We start from the raw sequence: 17,549 nt of genomic DNA, 5'->3' as shown, positions 1-17,549 counted from the left end.
ACTGGCTAGTGAACAATCCCAATTAGCACCCCTTCCGATTGATCAATGTACACAAGACTTATTTATTCGTGTATAAAACGCACTCGTATGTTATATGCACCCTTAATTATGGGCAATTAAATTCTGGAAAATATATTTCTCACCAAAATTATATTCAAATATGAACCCCTTATTTCTAATTTTGAGAGCGCCCCGTGCGCTTATTACGTCGAATACGGTATGGTTTATTAACATGCTTTATTATGTATATTGTTATATGCACCCTTAATTATGGGCAATTAAATTCTGGAAAATATATCTGTCGTGTATGATACGCACATACTTCTTTTCTTTTGTATCATTTCAGGCTGTCAGCATAAACTACGAAATTTAAAAATCTTTCAACTCTGTTGTTGTTTTTTTCTCACCAAAATTATATTCAAATATGAACCCCTTATTTCTAATTTTGAGAGCGCCCGGGCGCTTATTACGTCGAATACGGTATGGTTTATTAGCATGCTTTATTAAGTATATGCTTTATTTACATTGTCATTGTCTTGTTTTCTACAGTGATTCACAGTTGAATATTGTCATCTTCAATCCTTCATCTTCACTGTAAGGGGGCACGGGTGGCCCAGTCGTCTAAGGCGCCGCGATTCGCTGTGCAGAGTTGCGTCCCTTGGGCACGCCAGAAACCTATGATTGTGGGTTCGAATCCCGGTTCGCCCCAAATATGTTTCTAGGTTTGTCAGCACCATACCCGTGCTCGTGGGTTTCACCGAAGTGGTAAACGTCTGAGACCTGCATCACTTCGGGCTTTCCTCACACATTAAGCTGGCACGCCGTGATATAACTGGAATACTGTTAAAAGCGGCGTTACACCAAACTCACTCACCATATAAGATGAACATGCATAACTTGTCTTCCAACATCACGGTTCTGCTGACGCTCGGGGGTAATAAAACTAATTGGTCGCATAAAAGGGGCAATCAGCTTCTCTGATTCTCCGCAGGAGCTCCGCAGGCGTGATAGCGTAGTTATGCAGACATTTTACAAATTTCCTGCGGAGTCCCTGCAAAAGTTTGACAAATTTCAAAAACTAGAGAAAACGACTTTTTCGTTGAAGTGTATGCTCATATCTTTTTACACTGACATCTTTGTAGTCGGTTTATAACAAATATAGTCACATAATAACCTGATAAGTAGAGAAAGGTCTGTTAAGAACTACCTCAGTAAGTCAGTCAAAATACCAGTCGCCATACAATTACATCAAGTACAAGACGTCAAAATGGCCGACACAATAAACGTGACAGGGGATATTTACGTTTGTTTGTGTGTTTGTTGTTCAGCGCCGCACTTAACAATATCCGTAAATATGGTCCGTAAATAATCGAGTCTGGACCAGACAATCCAGTGATCATTTTCCTCATGAGTATCGATCTACGCAAAAGGGATACGATGACATGCATCAACCAAGTCAGTGAGCCTGACCACCCGATCCCGTTGGTCGCTTCTTACGACAAGCATTGGTTACTGAAGACCAATTCTACCCAGGATCTTAACGGATCTGGAAAGATTTCCGAAGTTGTTCCTGAATCTGTGGCGATTACAAGTACTCGTGTCAGTCATCACTGATCAATTGGCCGATAATCGAAGGGTCATTGTAAAGATGTGTCCAATAGATACTAAGGTAAGTTCATATATTACTGTAGACTGTAGTCTGGATGTGCATTTCTTCGTTTTTATCACTAAGATGGAGGATATTTGTGAACGATCATGCAGTCAAATTCTCTGGCTTATCCTAACTTATGCTAAAACGGTGAGTTTACGATTACATGGTCTAAATGATCACAAACAACGCTTCTATGGGTTTTTGTGCTGGGGAATTCCAGGAACGTGGAAGTAGTCCGCCAGTGCTTACGTCATTTCAAGAATACAGTCTCGTGAAATAAGTATGAACGTCAACATGTGTTGGCGATACACTCATGAACGTTAGTTTTGCTGTTTGGTGACCGACCTATCGTCCAATGGAATGTACCTGGCTTGTCTGGTTCAGACCCGATTATTTATAAGCCGATAACTGGAACATTGCTGAATGCGAACACAGTTTGTGCTCGTACCCTGAAATTCCTTACAAAGCATTTCAATCTACCCACGATTTACGTGTGACTGAAAGGTCTTAGCTCAGCTGAACATGTATTATCTTGTACAATATTATGTTTCCATGCTTGCCAGACACAACGCACGTATCATCCTTCACAATAATGCACCTTGGAAACAGAAGCCCGTCGTTTGTTGTAGAGTACATAAATAGAGGAATTCCAACTGAATTATACCCATGGATGTGGTTTAGTACAGGGTCTGTGACGAATACTCTTCCAGTATGGTCAACGCTTATGTCTTCAGGGTACCACAACGGTACGCCATAGGGTCTGTATGTTCGGACGACCTGAAGGTCCTTTTGGACCTCAAGGACCAAGCCACCCTTCTCCCAGGAACTGAATAACAGGTGACCATGGTTGTTCTGAGCGATTGCCACAGTTGCACCCCGGAGTGGTGACGTGACCTCCGCTTCAAGCTGTCCAAGGATGTTATAAATTCGAAGAAGTGATCCTGGCAAATTGCCTATGATAAAGGATTTGTCACTGAACTTGCACAGGGGAAGGTATGTTTCTCCTTGATACTGATCCTGCAGGAGTTGGAAGCTCCACAGTAGTGTCAGGTCCTGATCAGTGACATGTACATACATTCCACACACAAACACAACATGCCTACCTATGTCTGCCAGTGAGTGATGTGGGTGAGAGGACAACTCATCTATGTATAATGTGTCCTTTAGTTTATAGCTCCCGTCAACCATTTTGACAGTCCTGCTATCCCGGTCAACGACAAGTATATGATCGTCTCCTACAGACAGAGCACTGACATCTGTTTTGGCCTGATTCTGATGGTTCGAGAGGCATATAGTTTGATGCGGTTTCAAAGACACTGGCAGAGTGGAAAGTCCACAGATGTTTGGATTTCCAAAGCCTATCTGAGGTGTATTTGTGCTATTTGGATATGGTTGGAGACATAGTACACTGTCTTCATGGGGCGGATTTAGACCTGCATGATCATAGTTCATAGTTCTAATCTTGTGGTTAGATTTAGCTATGAGATATTCATGTGACGGCCAGGTAGGTACATTGGCAACTGTTTTGCTGTCCATTAGGACAGGATCTTCAGCGGTATCTTCAATGGATGCGCCACCATCTATTGTGCCGTTTTCCTCCAAGATTATACCATATTTCTGTTTCAAGTAGGCGCTCCCTAAACCTCCTAGAATTGCCATGGAAGGAGTTATGCTGATGATTTCACCAGAGGCGGAATCTGTTGTCTCCTCTGCAGGCAAGTGAGAATGGCTTGCAACATTGTGATCTTCATTATCCGGTTGTTCTGTTTTTCTGTCACAATGGGTATCAGGCGAGCACATCGATTCTGTATTGGACTTCAGCTCAGGTATCAGAAATATTGATTCTTTTTCGAGAAGGCTACACTCAACTGTGAAGATTTTATGTCTCTTTGGAGAAGGTAGCGTTTTAAAGGATCGAAGTTCTTCGTTACAACTCGTCAAAGACTTTGATAAAATAGTTAACTGAACACTGTTACCTTCTTCCTGGACTTCTTCAGACAAACATTTTAGGTCTTTGACAGCGCATATTTTATCCTTTATGTCTCTTGACTCTAATTCAACAGAGCCAATCTGCAAATTGTAAAGATCGTTTAAGTTCTTTACACATTTGTTTTCCTCAGTCAATACTTGTTCGACAAGTGATTGTGCTTTTTGATGAAGTTGTTGAATTGACTGATCACGTTCCTTAACAAGGAATGTATTCCTTTGGTCCAGATGGGTAACTGATGAAGATAAAGATGACAAAACAGTGTCCATGATGTACTTCGACTCTTCAAGATTGGTTTTACATATTTCCAGTGCCTTTTCCAAAGGATGTACAGTACATGTATTCGCCGTGTGCTGACCAAGAACACATTTATCACATGCGGGAACCATGCACGACCCACACAGGTATTTGTATAAAGCCCCAGGGTGGTCTAGACACGGGATTGACACACAATGTGGACCTTTGACACAATGTATCCCTTCTCTGATGTCCCTTAAGGGTACAACTTTGTGAGAATATGTGGCACTGGACGATTGGTGTCCTGTCGAACAAGGCTTACAAAGAACGTCAGAACAATCTAGACACTGAAACTCTCCATCTGACTTCAACGTGCGACTCCAACAGGCATCGCATTGCTCCGGATTTGGTCCACTCACAGTATCCAGCTTCTGTACCACTGTAGTGTACAGTGTTTGAAGACTTTGTCTAGACATTCTGCAGACTTTGTCCAGACATTCTGCAGACTTTGTCCAGACATTCTGCAGACTTTGTCCAGACATTCTGCAGATATAGCTGACGTTGAACGTCTCCACCAGACATACAGTTGTGACTATGTTACAGTTTGAGAATATTTTCTACCGTAGGTATATGAAGACGGCATGATCCAAGACAACACAGCTATTCCACAGAAGAGGCATATGCGTGTTAGATGTTCCTGTGGTTTAACATAACGTCATGATTTTCTCTCCTCGTGTATGGAAGCAGAAGGAATGTTTTAGTCCATGAGACACTCATATCTGTTACTACAACCAAGAAGTATGTGACGCTAGGAATTCAACACCTCCGTATGCATGACGTAACTTCATATTTCATCATCTAACGTTGTGCCTGCAAAACATAATTGTAAGTGAGTCTTAGCTATGTTTGCCAAGTCGGTGACGAATTCCACAACTTGTTTAAATATGAAGCACTGTTACAACCCAGATTTACCCATACAGTGTACAATAGAAAAAGTGGCCCAATTTAGAAAAATGCTGCCAAATAATATTATTAGAAACCTGAAAAGTGTGTCGCGATTTATTGTCGGTCTGAAATTAAATACCTACCATGTTGGTGAATTGTTTATATCAATATATTGCAAATTTTATTTCGCTCGTGTATCGCCGTTGGTGGTCTCTGACATTAAAATGAAATAAAGAAGAAAAGATGTTTTACATGTATATATGTTACAGTCAATGTCTATAAGAAATACATGTTATGTTCATTGAACATTTCACATAAGTAACATAAACAATGGACTCAAGATTCTTTCATGTTTGAAGAACCAATCAACTACTCTGGTCATAGTGAGATCAAAATAGAAGAAAAATTTAAACGAGTAGATTAAATTAAGGAGTCTAATTTATTTCAGTCAATCTGTTTAAAACAGCGTCATTTCTAAGCAAATGTAAATCGAATGAAACGTTCAATCATTATGTACATGTCAAAGTAGACACAAGTAATGCATAACAACTTCTTTAAAGGGTTGATAACGGTATAAGGATCTATACCGAAACGTCGTCTTTACAGTATTAAAGAAGTTGTTATCAATAAATTGTGTCTACTTTGTCATCCGTCAACTTCTAAGTTATGTCATCGAACAATTCAGTATCTACATGCGTGTGGACCCGTGAAGATCCGGGGTAGAATAGGACTTCAGCAACCCATGCTTGCCGTAAAAGGTGACTATGCCTGTCGTAAAAGGCGACTAACGGGATCGGGTGGTAAGGCTCGCTGACTTGGTTGAAGCATGTCATCGATCCCAATTGCGTGGATCGATGCTCATGATATTAATCACTGGATTGTCTGGTCCAGACTCGATTATTTACAGACCGCCGTCATATAGCTGGAATATTGCTGAGTCCGGCGTTAAACAACAAACAAACCAACATTCGTGTGAGAGAAGCAGCCAATATACATATTGCCTGATTATAGGCATTGACTGTAGCATATATACATCCTTGGCACACCGAACGTGTGATAAATGCATATTAGGGGCACGGGAGGCTCTGAACGTGGCCCTTGTTGAGACCCCAGGTGGAAATTATTCCTAGATCCACATTGATGGTCCCACATTAAGAACCCTCGAGGATTCCTGGCTAGATGTGTCCTCAGCATCTCATGCTGGTATGAAGAGGCGACTTGATCGATCGGCTGGTCAGATCCGGTGACTGGCGTGGGTCATTGCTCATAATATCAATTATTGGATTTTCTGGATTCATTCCATTATTTGCAGAACGCTGTCATAGAGATGGGCTATTGGAGATTGCAGTGTTAAACACACAAACACGAACGGAAGGACACGAATCGATCGACCGACCGACCGACCGACCGACCGACCGACCGACCGACCGACAGACAGACAGACAGACAGACAGACGCACGCACGCACGCACGCACGCACGCACGCACGCAAAGACAGACGGTTGTGTACAGCAATTATCCTTCCCCGCGATTACTCGACCATGGTATTAAAAAGACTCCAGCTGAATAAGGTATACGAAATAGCAGTAACCTACCCCGTTTCTCGCTGTTGTCACTGCAGCCTGTCACAACCTAAAGTATACGTAGTATATGACATCTACCACACAGTCACATGTACCTCACGGACATTGACCTGGATTAAACTGTCTAAGCTACAGAAGTATGTGCACATGTGGTTAGTATTTACAACATAACGCCTCAGTCATCAATATCTAATCATCGGTTGCTGGGGCCGATCCTAATCAAGAACCCACCCGGGTAGACTATGAGTACAAAGGCCATTTGTATGTCATATTTCATACAACAAACAAGTCGGCGGTAGTGACCCACATACCACAGTGCATATACGCCCCTTGATATATGACACGATATATCTAGGTGCAGTGGTATACTATTATGTGCACACATCTTCACAAATATAAACCTACATAGTGATGTGAAATACCGTAACGGAGAAATCACTTGAATCTGGTGATTCTACTTCCGGAAGCAACTGACCCGAGCGATTTCTCTAACTTAAACCATGTTAAAGTTGATATATAATTTTTCTATTATTTTTCTAATGAGCAATTGCCGCGTCTGTTTTACTCGCACAAAATGCACGTTGAGAATTGCCAGTTAATTCCTGGCTCAGCTGCAATAATAGCGTGACGACAGCGTCATGGTTTATTATAGTGTAGGACCCACTCAAAGCATACAGGGTAGCCAAGTGGTTAAAGCGTTCGCTCGTCACGCCAAATTCCCGGGCTCGATTCCCGAATGGGGGTATAATGTGTGAAGCCCATTTCTGTGAAATTGCTGGACTATTGCAAAAAGCATAAAAACCATACTCACTCGCTCAATATATTTTGACTCACTCAAAACAAAACGGAAGACAGCAAGAATACACTTCCATCATGTTCAGAACAAGTAAGGACCCCAAAGCAACAGAACGCGGGTTGTATCGTTTACGTGATACCTCTGCCTTACCTCGATCTGGGTGCGTTATATCTGCAATGGCAGCGAGGTCATCATTAAGTTAGAACGCTGTTGTGTGCAGAAATAGCTCGGCAGCACGGCCTTGGCTGATAACCTGACGCGGCCCATGTTTATTTACCGATAGTGACGTGCGTCTTCAAGGTTTTATAACGATCACTGTATCAGCAGATTTTCATGGACAATCATCATATGGTCAGGGTCCCTTCCGGCTCTCGTGTCTTTATGGTGTATTTTTACAATTAAGGTATTATTGTGTACAGATTAAAATTAAAAATGCAGCAAAGAGGGTTTGGGTGATCCTGGCACAGTCAGGCTGGTTAGGCTCATCATCAGCTCAGGGCCCTTGCCCCCTCTACACGCAGCCGAGACAGCGGATGGGACTTCTCCCAGGAAGCGCTGCCTAGTAAAACCCACCCAGAACTTTTCAGAGAATGTGAAGACTCCCTCACACTGCAGCCTTCTGCAATGCCAAGATTGTCAGAAGGGCTGTATTCCTTGTAGCAAACCCGGGTACTCTCCCAATGTCAGTCAACAGATTGGGAGGTACCAAACCTATGGCAGCGAGAACAATGGGGAGTCGGACAACTTGGTACTAGGGCTGTAAGCGTTACATTTTGAAAGCGAGATCCGCATATTTGCCATGTTTAACCTGAATCTTGTCAATCACATTAGTGTCTAAAGGGACAAAAATGTCAATGATATGAATGATTTCAGGTTTGTTGGCCTGGATATATCTGAGGTTGTATACGGGTTATTCCAAAGAATGTTGTATTTATCATTTTCCATGACGCCCTCTACATATACCGGGTCGTACCACGGATAGACCACTGTGTCAAAACCACAAGCATGGCGAAGACGGTGATAAAATGATCGAGCCACTCCATCATGTCACTTAAGATACTGTGTTTGTGCCAAAGTTTGGCATCCACTGACAATGTGTTGGACAGTCCCATTAAATTCATTACATAATCTACATTTCATATTTCTTTTTTGATACAAAATCACACATTGACGATTTCGATTGGGAAGTGACTGGTCCTGAGCGAGGGTGGTTGGATCTGTTGTCTGACATGATTCTTCTATACTTCAATACTCTGAATCTCTTGTTTAGGGAGATAGGGAGAGCGTCAAATCCATGCAGAAATCGTACACCTTCTAAATGTTCTTCGTGAAACTTTGAGTGCGGTGAGGTAGCCTAGTTTGCTCGTGGCGCCGAAGGCCCGGGTTCGATTCCCCGCATGGTTATAATCTGTGAAGACAATTTCTGGCGTCCTCGATACTGCTAGTAATATGTTAAAAGCGACATAAAACCAAACTCACTCACTCATGAAACTTTGAAAATGTATCTAGCTATCTGATTGACCAGTTGGCATCTTGTGAAAACACATACAAATCGGCTGGGCGGCTTTGTATGACGTCATACTGTTTGACGTAACATCGCTTGCTTCCTACGTCACTGTTTGAGTTACCGTGCCGAGTGCAAAGTGTGAAATCGATTTGGTAAATTCATTACGTGTTAGTAGTTGGATAAGGGCGGTCGGGTAGCCGAGTGGTTAAAGCGTTCTCTTGTGTGTTATTTATCGGAAGTATTTTTGATAGGGAATCCCCGACTGGAACAATTCTCAATTGTCTCACGATCGAGAGCTCAAAGAGGCAAATTCAAGTGCTTGGAGCACTGAATGACGCTGGTGTCGAGCTTCATTATTTCATGTACTTAAAACACAGATACATAAGTGGAATGCCACAATACCATATTGTATTGGTGAGTTTGTTAATGTTTACTACATTCTCAAGTGTTCGTATGTATCCCCAAAATACTACTGATATCAAACTACATAAAATTAATTTACTCAAAATTCTGGAAACTGTTAAAAATCTTGCAAATGTGCATTAAATTTAATGCAACTAAGACAATCATTTGTGTGAACAATGTATATCAATGAATATTCTGTTACTCTCCAGCAATGACGTAGCTGTGGAAGGGTCTGTGGCCTCCAGTGCTTTAAGAACAAACACTAATTGGCTTGGTTGATGGTACAGTATCCTAGTGGGGGCGGTCGGGTAGCCTAGTGGTTAAAGCGTTCGCTTGTCACGCCGAAGACCCGGGTTCGATTCCCGACATGGGTACAATGTGTGAAGCCCATTTCTGGTGTCCCCCGCCGTGATATTGTTGGAATATTGCTAAAAACGGCGTAAAACCATACTCACTCACTCAGTATCCTAGTGGCGTAGATCAATGCTCACGTTGTCAAGACCTGGATTGCCTGGTCCAGACAACCAGTATAGGCTGCTGGGGCCTATTCTATCCTGGAATCCCCGTGGGCTCCCTTCCATGGGGTATTACGATGTTGGCCTTTCATATATTGAACATTATGGTAAAGGTGGTGAGATAAGAAACACGCTACACGTGAATTGTTTCAGTGAACAGAACAGCAATGGTAGTGCGTATTCTATGTGTTTCTACGAACACAGTCAACCAACTTGTGTCATTATGCACGGTTAAATGGCATTGAACGCGCATACTCATTTAGGGGCGATATTTCAACCTGAACAGATCAAAAACAGAAATTTGAATATTTCAGAAGTGCCAGAATTATAATATTCATGCCTGTACGAGATACATTTAAAAACTATTTAGATTTGCAAGTCTTTCACTGAGCCCTTTGATTTTTTGACGCAAATGTGAGTTTAGTATCTCTCCTACATCAGCAAAGCTGCGATGTCTGTATCTCATTAACATGACGATTAAAAGGGTTGAGAACATAATGAAACACACCAGCATCCTGAACAGTGAACTGTATCAACGCAGATCAGTATCAGTATAGATGCAGCATCCTTGCTGTTGCAATTCCAAAGCGTGGCATTACAATAAACATTCATGTGCTCTCTATTTTGTTACAATTGTGACATTTACTTATTATATATTCACATATCTGATGTCGATGTCACGCATTTCATTATGCCGTCACGTCGGTGTTGTTTCCACGCCCACCTGGCTTCAGAGTGTGTCTAACCTCAGCAAAGTTCAGGTTTTGTATCTGTTTCTCCAGCATCACCAAAATGGATGAAGGGGTTCGCGAGGTGACAAATTGTCTTGCAGCGTTTTACAACCTCCCTGTGTTAATCACGTTCTGTTTAGCAAGCCTTACCATCTACATGTACAGAACGTTTGGGCTGAGTTCTGGAAGCAAGGCGATACCTGGCCCATGGTGTCTGCCTCTTGTAGGATATTTCCCTTTCCTTGGGGAGAAGCCTCATTTAACATTGACTCGATTGGGAAATAAATATGGTCCTGTATTCCGTCTGTCGCTTGGGATGAAGGACGTCGTTGTGATCAACTCCAGAAAACTAGCCAGGGAAGCCCTCGTTGGAAAGGGAGATGATTTTGCAGACAGACCACAATTCAAACTTCAGAATATCTTGCCAAAGAATTCAGATTTTTCATTTCTCCCATTTGGTGAGTCATGGAAACCTCAACATAAAACTATAGTAACCGCTTGGAATAGGTGCGTCCAGACTTCCAGAGGAACCATCGAAGAACTAATCACATGTGAAGTACAACAATTGGAAGCAAAGGTACATTCAAGCATTTCTACGCATCTCGTTAATGATCTAAAACGCTCTGTTTTCAGTATCGTCTACCAAGTCTGCTATGGAAGGTCGGCAAACATTCATACCAATCGCGACTTTCTTCACATGCTCCAGTTATATGAAAAGCTTCCAATTTTTCCCATTGGGAATAACTTGTTTCACTTCATTAACTTCATGCCATGGATTTCATACTTTCTGCCAGCATATGAAAGAAACTTACGCACCGGTTTGAAACACATTTCTGATAATCATGCCACTAAAATGAAACAAGTGATCAACACACAGGAAAATTCTGAATGCTTTGCACATCACCTTGGTAAAATGTGTCAGGAAAATGCCGAAAATCTTTCAGAAAATATATTAAATGGGATTTTTCTGTCAATAAATGCCATAGTTGCGGCTGCTACATTCACGCCTCTGAAGGTTCTAGCAAATGCATTGGTCCTAATGGCGGAGTATCCAGATGTCCAGCAAAGAGTTAGAAAGGAGATTCGCTCAGTTGTAGGCAGTGATCAACATCCAAGCTGGAAGGACCACCTCAGTCTGCCCTTTACTGAAGCTGTTCTTTTGGAGACTCTCCGATTCAGGCCAGTAGATGGCGTGATTTTGCCACATTCGACTTTCCGCAATACCTCTCTGTGCGGCTTTGACATCAAGAAAGACACATTTGTTCTCTTTAATGTTCACGCCATGCATTTGGATCAAACAGATTGGCACAACCCAGAAGAGTTCATACTTGAGAGGTTTCTTGATAGCAATGGTAAGGTGAGCCCCAGTACCTACAGCATGTTGATGACCTTCTCCGCAGGAAGGAGGAAATGTATTGGAGAAACATTTGCGAAGATGGAACTATTTTTATTTTTCACAGGAATACTTCAAAAATGTGAATTTAACAAGGGTACTCTTGAAACTGATTCCATTACAAATACGAACTTGGAAGATATATCAGTAAGTTTACTTTAGGTCTTTGAAAGGCATTTAGAAGTGATACCCATAAGGAAAAGAATTTATGGATTTCAACTTCTTTATTATGAGGAACACAACGTTTCGGAGTGCAGTAAACTACGGTTATAACGAACTCAAAGGGACTACTAATTTTAGTTCGTTATAACCTTAATTCGTTATAAGCATATACACAGCATAACTACAGCATTTAGTCGGGACTAAAAAGTTAGTTCGTTATATCCGTTTGTTCGTTATAACCGTGTTCGTTATAACCGTAGTTTACTGTATATGCTTACTTCTTCATCAGGTGAATGATGTTTACTTTAATCTGACTTTTAACATTCAGTAATTATGAAAGAGAGGTTAGATCCTTACAAAATAGCATTTCCGTTCCATTCCAGCTACTCTTGCTGTTACGGATGTTATGATCTTGTTGTATCAAGCATGTTTCGGCTCTGTCCCAATAGCATTGCCAATAGAGTTCTAGTTACAGTAAACTACGGCTATAACGAACTCAAAGGGACTACTAATTTTAGTTCGTTATAACCGTAGTTCGTTATAAGTACATATACAGCATGACTACAGAAAGCAGTCGGGACCAAAAAGTAAGTTCGTTATATCCGTCAGTTCGTTATAAGCGTGTTCGTTATAACCGTAGTTTACTGTACATTGTTTATAGCATGATTTGATGTACACCTTCATCAATGCAGACTGTAAATTATTATCCGCCAAAACATGAAAATAATCCACAAAAATAATGAGCTAAACTATAGGGCATTTAGAATAAATTGTCTAGGTAGTGTATTCGAGTTGAAACCAATCTCTTTAAAATCATATCTTAGTTCTCGCTATCGCTAAACAAAGATCTGAGGACATCCCATTACGGGTCACGTCAGAACGACCTCCGACGAACGAATATCCAACGGCGTGGAACGTTGGAGCGGGTGTTTTGGGGTCAATTATTGTTCACAGAGAAATACAGGTTATCCAGAATAAAGCTTGCAGATACTATCTGGGAGGTGGACGGAATTCCTCGAATCTGCTACACCAGGAAACGTAGGTTGGACCTCCAGTGGAGTTCCCCAGAAAACAGAGTTATTTCGAATGTTCTTTGTGTCAGAAGACTGGTCAACCATCGGTTTTCTGGCCGCATACACAGGCAATTAATGGGTCAGTAAAATCCTTGAACTTCTTTGCAGTTGTAATGCTCAGTGGATACTAAGTGAAGGTTGAAAGGTTTTGAAATGGGATTAAATTGGAGTGGCTTCAATATCTGGAATGAGTGAGTGAGTGAGTTTGGTTTAACGCCGCTTTTAACAGTATTCCAGTTATATCGCTGCGTGTCAGCTTAATGTGGGAGGAAAGCCCGAAGTGATGCAGGTCTCAGACGTTTACCACTTCGGTGAAACCCACGAGCACGGGTATGGTGCTGACAAACCTAGAAACATAATCGGGGCGAACCGGGATTTGAACCCACAATCATAGGTTTCTGGCGTGCCCAAGGGACGCAACTCTGCACAGCGAATCGCGGCGCCTTAGACGACTGGGCCACCTGTGCCCCCATATCTGGAATGAATCTGGACATATGAATGGAAACAAATTTCGAACCTACAGGACCTACAGGGCTGTCTTAGCCCTTTTGTTCATCGGACCGCCTCCGTGGTCTCGTGGTAGAGCGTCCGCCCGGAGAGCGGAAGGTCCGGGGTTCGATCCCCGGCCGCGTCATACCAAAAGACGTTAAAAGATGGTACTTGATGTGACCCTGTCTGGCGCTCGGCATTAAGTGGCTAAAACAAGGACTGGTCGGCTCGGAGTCAGTATACTGTGTCTGAGTGGGGTATTCATGTTAAACTGCGGCATGGTATCTCAGTGAGCTAGCACTATAAATCGGCATCGGTCCGGACTGGTACAAGCAGCCACACAAACAGACACATGTACATGCACGTCGCTATATAAGTGCAATAATCTTGGACGCGACGTTAAACCCCATTTCACCTCACCTCACCTTTAGTTCATCATGACAAATACCGTGATGACTAAAGTATATTAGCAAAATTCAGATGTGGATCACCTCCTCTTGTAAGGAGACAGTCCTCTGATATGTTTTCATCTGTATCTTTTCACTATTTTAAGATCAATTGTAAATGTATATATTTACAATATCCATAGTGTGTCTCATGGGCCTTATGGCTCTAAGCCCCGTTATTTCATGCTGTTTTATGTGTGATATTTAATGTACTGGGCGGTTTGTGACACAAAAATATTGCATGTCTTCTTCTCGCTAACAATATCGAATACTGGTCCAGTCACGATTATATACAGGACACTGTCACACAGCAGGAATATTACAGGTACGGCGTTAGACAACAAACACACTATTTGAACGTTTTCCCGATTCTTTGTCGCTAATTTTACATCAAAGTAGGAACTGCATTTTTCAGCGTGAATACACACAGGGTGTTAACTGTTAACATGCGTGTACATAAATGTAAGAACTGCGTATCAGCCAATACACTCTTCCATGGCCTAACTACTAAAATGGTTATTATTGAGTCAAGTTCTATTGATTTTAACCTTCAAAGCAATGTATCTGTGGATTCGGTTTATTAATAAATAAACTGAAACCTCTCTGGTCTTCACACCCCAATAAGGATTAATGTTTGGAACGTCTATTTATAAGTACTAGGAATTTTTTATGTCTTTATGATTCATTAAGCCCCAAACATATATTTGACTTGTCAACGTCACTTAAAACGGCACTATCTGGAGTAAATTATACAGCTCATCTTTCGACTTTTGTATTTTATATATGTGTGCATTTAAATGGTATTGCATGAAAGGGAATATACAGTTGTAATTATATGCAGAAGTGTTCTTATGTTATTCAGAAAGCATTATATGTGTAACGTTATATTCATAACCTCAGTTGTGTGATACATAATTGTTGTTAATTTAATGCCACATTTAATGTTATAATTAACTACAACCATGATGTTCCTATCTGTATGTATGGCTTATCCTTACTTTGCCGCCAGGCTGGTGGGGATTAACCGTGGTGGGGTTTTCACTAGGAAAGGGAGCATGTCCAAAGGTGTCAGGTGAACTGATCTCACTCAGACAATCGATAGCTATAGGTCCCTAACAGTGAACACAGTTAACCTCATGAGCCACAAGGTTGATAGATAAGTGAGTGAGTGAGTATGGTTTTACGCCGCTTTTAGCAGTATTCCAGCAATACCACGGCGGGGGACACCAGAAATGGGCTTCACACATTGTACCCATGTCGGGAATCGAACCCGGGTCTTCGGCGTGACGAGCGAACGCTTCAACCACTAGGCTACCCGACCGCCCCTGATAGATAAGTAGTTTTCACTATATCAAACTATTAAATCATGGCTAAATGTTCAGAGATTTCGAGTACAGACAAGATTCAATACTGATCCAGTCGTGAACCTGTTTGTCAGACGTGCTTGGGACTTGCCGTTGGCCCATGGTGAATATTGGTGGCGTGGACAACGTCTGGTGGCATGCCATTGAAGACGCCGACCTTGCCAACCCAGCCGCCGACACTGCACTACTTCAGTTTGCGGACTACGTGGCATTGTAGTGGGTAGAGACTCCTGATAGAACAATGTGGAACCATTTCAGCAACGATGGGGCCAGAACCACAAATCATGTAGAGGGTTGGCATGCCAGAATGAACAAGACTGGTCATCCACATCCGAATCTGTTCAAGTTCTCCAACGCGAAAAAGACCAGCCTCTGGCCCATGTAAAGACACCTGTACAATACGCAGAATCCGTCTCACATCATGGTGGACTTTATTTTGTAATTTTGAATTTGATTATGTGCTGTGTAGTGTATGTATTAATACATGTATTAATAATTGCTAATGACTTGTAGACACATCAGATTATTTGCTGTGCAATGTATGAATGTATGAATTCTTAAAATAATCTGTATAACATGCAGTATAACATGTGTAGTTACCTACCAATGTACAATAAAATGTTCAGATGAGCCCTGGTGACTCTTATTGTTCTTCCAATCAACGGGCGGTCGGGTAGCCTAGTGGTTAAAGCGTTCGCTCGTCACGCCGAAGACCCGGGTTCGATTCCCGACATGGGTACAATTTGTGAAGCCCATTTAAGGTGTCCCCCGCCGTGGTATTGCTGGAATATTGCTAAAAGCGGCGTAAAATCATACTCACTCACTCTTCCAATCACACATGACTGCATCACCTATTCCAAACAAAAGGTGGTGGCAAAGAACCCGTATGTATATGTGTTTCTCAATAAGCTGAAACCTGGCGAAGATGAAATTTCCTTCCGGGTAATAAATTGCTATCTTATCTCATCTTATCTTTTGTTGGTGTATACCGGGCAAAGAAAGTACACTCCCATGTTTGATGGTAACTAAAAAAGAAACAAACACGAAATGGTTAGTCGATGGTTATGTATTAATTTTTATTCGGGTATGTAGGATGTTTTTTACCTAAGTTTGCAGTGTTATTTCGGCGACTGTTTTCAGCCTTGTGACGTTTAGATAAGGTTTGTTTGGTCAAATCCAATTTTCAAGGGTACTTTCTTTTGCCCGGTAGTTTATGCCCTATGGTTGCGATCATCTGCTCTATGTTGCTACATCAGACATTTCATCGCCTGAATACAAATACACACGTAACAAGTACACTGCTCTAGTGATGGAGGAATGTAGTGCATGTGTTACAGTCAATGTGAAAAAGGCTATTTGAGGTGTGTGTGTGTGTGTGTGTGTGTGTGTGTGTGTGTGTGTGTGTGTTCTACTCCGGACTAGTTTCGGTTTCATAGTGCTAGCCTACTGAGATACCATTATTCCCCTTAATGCCGAGCGCAAGGCAGGATAACAACAAGTACCATCTATTACGCATTTTGGTATGTCACGGCCTGATCGAACCACCGATTGGAGGCGGTCAAATGTATTTTGATTGTAGAGATGGGAAATATGTTCAGTTTCCAGGACAAATCCCAGCATGCACCTCTCATCTTCCATATTCAAAAATCGATCCCTTAGTCGACAACCTTTTAGCTATTTATTTTCTTTTCGGTTCTTGGGCTCGACCGACCGAAGTCAGAAATCTAGTATCTTTGGATTTGAAAAGTATAAAATATAAAATATAACTTTGAATTGGAATAATTATCAAATGCTTCACACACAATTTATTATAGATTTTGGTCACTGCACACCACTTTCACAGAGACCAGTTGTCTAAGGCGTCACAGTTCGCCATGCAGAGTTGCGCCCCTTTCGTAGGTCAGAAACCTATGATTGTGGTTCGAATCCTGGTTCTATGTTTCTAGGTCTGTCAGCATCATACCCGTGCTCGTGGGTTTCACCAAAGTGGTAAACGTCTAAAACCTGCATCACTTCGGGCTTTCCTCCCACATTAAGCTGACACGGAATACTGTCAAAAGCTGCGTTTAACTCACTCACTTATATAGACAACAAAGGCTACTCTGACAGAACAAAATACATGTTACTGTAAATATAGTTAACGTCGATTCATGTGAAAAGAATAATATATATTTTTACCCACCACTGTGCGTGAAATAAAAAAAAAAAATATTGACCTTAAAGAAATTTATTACGATCAAACAACCCGTGAAGATCCGGGGTAGA

At 41.7% G+C, this 17,549-nt stretch overlaps 1 protein-coding gene across 1 annotated transcript; it reads right to left on the bottom strand.

Moving 5' to 3' along the window:
• Positions 1–2,042: 2,042 nt before the first annotated feature.
• Positions 2,043–4,417, bottom strand: LOC139476897 (E3 ubiquitin-protein ligase TRIM56-like). Its single transcript, XM_071259451.1, has one exon. The coding sequence runs from the start codon at positions 4,415–4,417 to the stop codon at positions 2,159–2,161; it is 2,259 nt and encodes a 752-aa protein (XP_071115552.1). The 3' UTR covers positions 2,043–2,158.
• Between the last annotated feature and the right edge of the window lie 13,132 nt (positions 4,418–17,549).

The sequence above is a fragment of the Haliotis cracherodii genome, unplaced genomic scaffold (assembly GCF_022045235.1).
Source record: "Haliotis cracherodii isolate W230 unplaced genomic scaffold, xgHalCrac1.p SCAF_30, whole genome shotgun sequence".
NCBI lineage: Eukaryota > Metazoa > Mollusca > Gastropoda > Lepetellida > Haliotidae > Haliotis > Haliotis cracherodii.
The sequence above is the reverse complement of the archived record's forward strand: the minus strand, read 5'-3'. Positions and strand labels throughout refer to the sequence as shown.

Coding starts and splice junctions, on each gene's coding strand:
- LOC139476897 (XM_071259451.1), bottom strand. CDS start 4,417: ATGTCTGGACAAAGTCTGCAGAATGTCTGGACAAAGTCTGCAGAATGT.